This window comes from Mus pahari, chromosome 8 (assembly GCF_900095145.1).
Source record: "Mus pahari chromosome 8, PAHARI_EIJ_v1.1, whole genome shotgun sequence".
Taxonomy (NCBI): Eukaryota; Metazoa; Chordata; class Mammalia; order Rodentia; family Muridae; genus Mus; species Mus pahari.
Window position 1 is genome coordinate 19,442,382 of NC_034597.1, and position 6,704 is coordinate 19,449,085.

General features: G+C 43.4%; 1 protein-coding gene across 14 annotated transcripts in view; it reads left to right on the forward strand.

Annotated features, from left to right (window-relative positions):
- The window catches only part of Erc2 (ELKS/RAB6-interacting/CAST family member 2), an 841,097-nt gene that overhangs the window by 453,429 nt on the left and 380,964 nt on the right, over positions 1 to 6,704 (forward strand). For all 14 annotated transcript variants that reach the window (XM_021202981.1, XM_029541503.1, XM_029541494.1 and 11 more), the window contains one exon: positions 1,130 to 1,265. In XM_021202981.1, the coding sequence (XP_021058640.1) occupies positions 1,130 to 1,265 (136 nt within the window). The remainder of the gene's footprint in view (positions 1 to 1,129; positions 1,266 to 6,704) is intronic.

The following is a 6,704-nucleotide window of genomic DNA, read 5'->3' on the forward strand; positions in this document are numbered from 1 at the left end:
CTGGGATTAAAGGTGTGCGCCACCACACCCGGTCCAGTTCTCTTTTTGATTACAGTCTTCAGTCTGCTGGTCTTGGGAGCCAGGGCTCAGTTACAGTGGTTGCTGAGGACAGGGGTGAAGGGATTAGAAAGGATGCCAAGGATTCACTCTCTAGCCTCCTCTTCATGTCCTTGATCCCCGGACATTGATGCTGTTCTCCTGCCTCCTTACATGTTGGATTAGATGTATAATAGCTATCATGGAGGTGACTGCGACATCTATGCAATATTTTACTAAATGTTTCTGGTGACATGGTCTACATTAAGCTTATCATTTGCATTTTTAATTTAACCTACCCCCCTTTCCTTTGTCTTTTACCATCTTGACCTGTTATGCTAATAGGATTTGGTATCCTGTGAACTTTTACCCTAAGTAGCAGGGCCTTGTGCAACATCGTATTTAGCCAAACTATTACCTTGAGCTATGTGTTAACAATGTATTTGATTAGAAACTTTAGGTTGTTATTTTAAAAGTCAAAGTTATGGATTATGATCTCAGGAAAAGTACACAATCCAGAAGAGCAATAATAATTAGAACAGCAGCTACTTAGAAGAAACTAAACACTGCCCACTAGCCTTGGAGTCTGATCTCTTTCCTTAAGCCCCTTTTACTCTAGGGGGTATCATTATAGTCCTTCAGGTTTCTTCTATCTTGTTTTCCAGCCATTTTTTTCTACCTGGGGAGACCCTTTGTCAGAGAGCCTCTCCCTAGGGTGCTCCTCCTGGTTAACTCCTTTGATCAGCTCTGGAAACATTTCTCTGTCAACATCTCTTGTGGCATGCTGTTGACAACCATCAACTTCAGGAAACTCAAATTCTATCTCTTTAGCATCTTTTTGTCTTGCCACTGAGCAAGAATGAAAATTACACCTGTCTCACTCATCATGGACAAACAAATGCCATCCTGACACCTGCCATGTGTGGGTACTGAGCACTCACACAATTGTGGTTGAATTGATGTAGGATTCAGAACCCTTTGTTTTCCTGAGCCTGTGCCAGGATGTTCTGCACTTAGTGCTTCTTGAATTTGTTCTGACAATACATACCTTCGTTGTGGTTTAGTGTAACCATGCCATGCCGTCTTTTCTCAGGCACATGAAAGATCAGAATAAGAAGGTAGCCAACCTCAAGTACAACCAACAGCTGGAGAAGAAGAAGAATGCCCAGTTGTTAGAAGAAGTGCGCCGGCGAGAAGATAGCATGGTTGACAACTCACAGCATTTGCAGGTGAGTCCAGGTTTAGCTTCTCAATCCCTACATGTTTACAGATGGACCGTCCGCTCTAACCAACTCTACAGGAATTTATACTTGGGTGTGGTAGGCTTGACTCTTACCTGAGTCTGACACTTACGGGATATTCTCAGGAAATTCAATAAGTCTGTCTTGGTAGAAAGCGTCATTTCTGAAATGATGTTCAAGAGGAGTTGGATGTGGATAATCCTGGAAATGCTCCACAGAGGTTCTTCCTTCCTGAACCTCTCCTTCAAAGGTAAGTGCTGCATTGATGGGGTTGGCAAATAATGTCTCTTTGGAATTGTCATTATGTTGGGTGGGTTTGGTGGAAGGGATGCATGTTGTTACCACAAAAGGCATTTGGATGCATTCCTCCAGTCTCAGTGTATAAAAACCAAGGCTCCAAAATAGATCATCATTCTGTCTTCTCGGTGAATATAGTGGATATAGTTATCTCTCGGTGATATTCTTACTCCAGAAAGCAACTGATGAACCAAAACACCAATTTCTCCTCATTAACCATCCCTGCTTTGGAATAGAGATCTCCCTGTGCGCTCAATAAAACATTCAAGCTGAGACAGGACATTGGCTTTGAAGTGCTTTTATTTACTCCAGTCCTGTCTTTAAACAGAGCAATTTGAGTTCAACTTGGCCTGAGTTCATGTTAAATTCTGCTTATTAGTTAGTGTCTTTCTGCAGTTATATATTAGTTTCCTCCTTGGAGATAGAAATAGATAATTTCTGTGTGTACTCATAGTTCATCCTTTTAATTGGCCAAAAGAGAAATGAATAATTATTCTGAAGAGGGAATACCAGGAAAAGCTGTATCACATCACAGATGGCGGTTTCTTAGTTCATGTTAGTTACTTTCCCGTGTCCCAGGCAAGCTTTGGTGGTTCTACATTAGTTGTCCTTTGCCTAGATGCTTGAGTTAGACTCAATAGTACAACTCGGGGTGGATCTTTCCAACTCTGGGCCCATGTTAGTTTGGGTTAATTCTTGCTGAATCATGCCCATGGCCTCTCCAGTACTCTTAACAGCTCATGTCAAAGTTTGGGGTTTTCATTTTTTTGTCCATCACAGATGTTAGACTGAAGTCTAAAGAATGGGATAGTAACTAAAACTAAGATAAAACTAAGGTGATGAATACCTTAATTTTTTTTCTTTTTCTTTTTAAATGGCATTTTTTTTCCCTCACAACATTTATTCTTCACAAAAATGTTGGTGATTTTACATGTGGTGTACTTGGAAGTCACAGAGAGATTCTGAAGGACTCCTCCTGTCTACCATAAATGTAGAGGAACATGGCATTGGTGGGTGCCTCTCACTAAATGCTTCAGTATTCCAGGCTAGGCTGCCTCCTGTATATTAGCTTTTATCCCATTTACACTGTGTGCTCCTTGACCTACAGGCTCTTACATGTGAATCAAGGGAGCACAGCTTTATTTGAAGTAAGAGAAGCAGAAGTCTCTTGGTTAAATTAACTGCAAAGGCTCCATGCAACTACAGCCTGATTGGATTCAGACATCCCAACAGCAGTGCCATCTGTACCCCTTGCTTCCTTCCATCTGTACCCCTCTGCATGGATGCTTGGCTCTCTACTTACATCCCCCTACAGGGGTGCTTTGATTTCCCCTTCCACCCCTCACCCCACACAGGGAAGCTTTTCGTTCTGCTTCCATTTTCCATCAGGGATATTTTGCACTCTATCTCTATCTTCTCACAGGGGCATTTCCCCTCTGCTTCTTTCCTCCTGCAAGAATGCCTTGCCCTCTACTTTTGTTCTCTGTAGAGATGATTTGCTCTCTTCTTCCATCCACCTGAATCCTTTGGCTTCAAGTGTCTAGGAAGTCCCTGTATAGGTGATGGCCAGAAGCCAGTCTGCCTTCGTGGAGCACAGTCCCTCAGAAGGTGGAGGATGTCTACCTAGTAGGCATAGTAGACATTCAAGCATAGGATGTGCATGTCAGCAGGCCATGATCAGGTTGTTAGTTGACCTAGACCTTAGGAGTCTCACCTAGATCCCTCAACTAAAAGGGGGGAGCAGGCGACATCATAAAGGATAGAAATAAATCCTGCTGACTGAAGGGGCTGGGGGAAAATAAGTATCAGAGGGTTTTATTTTCATATGTGATAGATGAATAAGTATAAGCCCCATTTTGTGTGTGCAAAGAAGGCTCTGAGAAGGAAAACAATGTGCATCCTAGTTAGCAGGCAGCAGATGAGGGACTTAGCTTAAGTCTAACTCTCTTGAGATAAGAATTCTAGAGAACTAGGTTGGCAGGGAACCATGACCTGGTAGAAATATTCATGGGTTGTGTGGGCTTTGGCCTCAGTGCACTTGAGGTGGGTGAAGTGGACAACAGAGACAGCCCTCTCCCACCCACTCCAACTTAAGAACCATCAGAGAAGCTGACAGGTTGACAGGGCAAGGACTGGTCTGAGCATAAACCGTGAACCATCGTGTGTGTGGGGTAAAGGTTCCCATTGAGGGAATTACCGTTGTTATTTCTCAGTTGGATTTCATTCCAAACTTCAAAATATATGAACTGAGAATTCCTGAAAGGACCGTGTTAGCATCCCGAAGCCTCAGTCTCCTCCTCTGAAAACGGAAATGATTACTTCCACTTTAGAGTTCTGTTAGAGCTGAGTGGGTACTTAGAAAGAGCTTTGGGTCACTGTTGGCATAGGCTGTGCTCCTAATAAATGGTGGTAATCGACTGTTTCTGAACTATCTAGAAGAGATGAAAAATTGTTTGCCGGGGTCAGGGAGATGGTTCAGAGGGTAAAGGCGCTTGCTGCTGAGCCTGGCAGCCAGAGGTTGGGTCCTGAGACCCACATGGGGGAGAGAACTGACCAATTCCTGTGGATTTATGTGCTTCTGTGCACTATATATGCATGCACATGTACACACAAACACAATAAAGAATTGTGTGGTATGTGCAGAGTATTCTCACAGCTATGCTCTGATATGCTTTGAGCATCAATCTTTCTGTCTTTTCTCTGTACAGCAAATTTTTTTCTTTTTCTTTTTTTTTCAGGACACATCTAGTTATAGAAATTAATGTCTTATTTTGGCCCATGAACTTTTGCATAGCAGTATTTTCTTAAGGGGCCTTGATAACTACCTCATAGACCAGTTCATAAAAGATAACATGATCTGGAATTGCTCAGTTGCATTCCTGACCACCCCAAATAAAGGATAACATTGGAAATGCAATAAAAAGTAGTCACAATTAATTTAGATGGAAATGTCTCTGGTTAAGGTTAATAGGGAGTGAATCTCCCACTTGCCTGAATTTTTAGCAGATGTGCTAAGATGCAGTAATTACTGCCTTCTGAAAACAACATTTTCTAGATTCTCTTCATTTTTTAATATTAGTTTTCTTGTAAGTACTTTCTGTCTATATGTTAGTCTGCTAAACCCTTTAAGTTTCGGCTAGGATTTTGTTTGGTTGGTTGCATAGGGGGAGTTGAAAGCGTGGCACCCGCTCATCTGGCTAATCTGATTTTGCTTTGCACTGTGGTTGATGATTTGGTGCCTTAAGTTCTTGATTTTACCCAACCGAATAGATGTGCCATGGCAAGGTATATTTGGAACATGTTGCTCCAATAGTAATAGCTTCCGGGGAGGGGGCGGATGGAGTGGAGGGGTTATGACTGTAACCCTGGCACTAGAGCACTGAGAAGAGAGGAACAGAGGTCCCCAGCCTGGTCTACATAGTGACACTCCATTAGAAGGAAGAAAGAAGGAAGTGGAGAGGAGGTTAAAAAACAAACAAACAAACAAACAAACAGTGGGGTGGGGGCAGGGAGAAAGATGGAGGAAAAAAATGCTGAACTCAAAGAGATAAATAAAAATTAATGACAACGTTAAAGAGCTGCTATTTTGTTTAGTATTTAAACAAGGACACTGCTGTGTCCAGAATGGCCCCATGCATGGATCTGACTGGGGTGTCTAAAGAATGAAGACAGACAAATGAACACATGGACAGACAGCTGGGATCAGATGACCTGGGCTTTCCGGTGGTGAAGCTGCAGCATCCTGGAAACTCAGTGTGTTTGTTATATAGAGTTGGACATGGTGGCAGGATTATTGCATACAGCTGGACAAGGGGGCAGGGTTAGTAAATACAGAGAAACAGAAAGGCGGGGCTTATGGTACACAGTTGAATGGAAGAGACAGGTTTAGTTAATTTTGGCAAGAGCAGTCTCTATAGGGGAGCAGTCTCCAGGTCATTCAGGAGGAGAAGACTACAGTTAACATTTTCTATCAACACTCACACTCACTCTCCAAGGGAAGGCTTTGCCATGCCTCTGAGCCTGAGGCCATGGGGTCCTGGACATGGCCACACCTATGTCAACAGCACAGGTTCACTCTGGATCTCTGTCACTCAGGCTTCCTCTGCTCCTTATAGAATACAACGGTAAGAGGCACAAACTGTAGCCTCCAGGTCAAAGCTAGATGGGACATGGGACACGAAGGCCACCCATGGCTGAGATCTTTCATCAGGTTAGCCCTTGTTTTCCTTATAATTTAGAGTGATTTCTTCAGAACTTGTTTCTTAACATGCCAAATGGCTAGCCTCAGTTTTCCAATCTTCTTGGTATCTGCCCCTAAGCAGAGACTGAGTTCTCCAATCTATGAGTCAGCCACGTGCCTTGCTTTAACCAGTGAAGTGCAGTGGAACAAAGACCACCAGGTCAAGATGAGGCCTATGGCCCCTGCACTTTTGCTTACTCTCTTCTTACTCTTCTGCCAGAGAAGAGTTTTCTGGGTCACCGATGCCTCTTGGCCTGAGCCTCAGAATGAACACTCGTAGGACAGTTGCCTCTACAAATATATCCTGGGTGGGGAAGGGACCCAGCAAAGCCATCCTGGAGCAGTTAAAGCCACTTAGCCAGCATGCAAGTATAGGACAATAAATAAATGTCAACTCTTCTAAAGCCTCAAGGTAGGAGATGATGGTTACAAGGCAGTTACTAACTCCTGTCTACTCTGGTGAGCATCGCTCTCAACTGAGTCGTGGGACATTCTGATTGTCCCAGGTAAGTCATCAGTGTGAATTTTTGTGTGAAACCAGGGAGTTTTCACATCTGTATGCGAACTGCTCATCGCTTTACCATTTGCTTCTTAGCCTATACTTTATCCCATTGAATTCTCTTGGTATTAAGTAATAGTTAGAATGGACCCTACCTACCTTACTGTGTCCATTGAGGAGTGGTGATAGTTTAGCATTCATCTGGAGGTGCTCTTTTGGTCTGGAAAATACTTTGTGTTTCAAAGGAGATCACTCATAATGTATAGGACGATAGTGTTCTTGAGTTGACTTTACATATGTGTGTGCATGCTCATGGACAAGAAGAGTAGGAAGGGAAGGGGAGGGGAGGGGAGGGAAGGTGGAGAGTGGAGGGGGGTGGAGAACGGAGGGG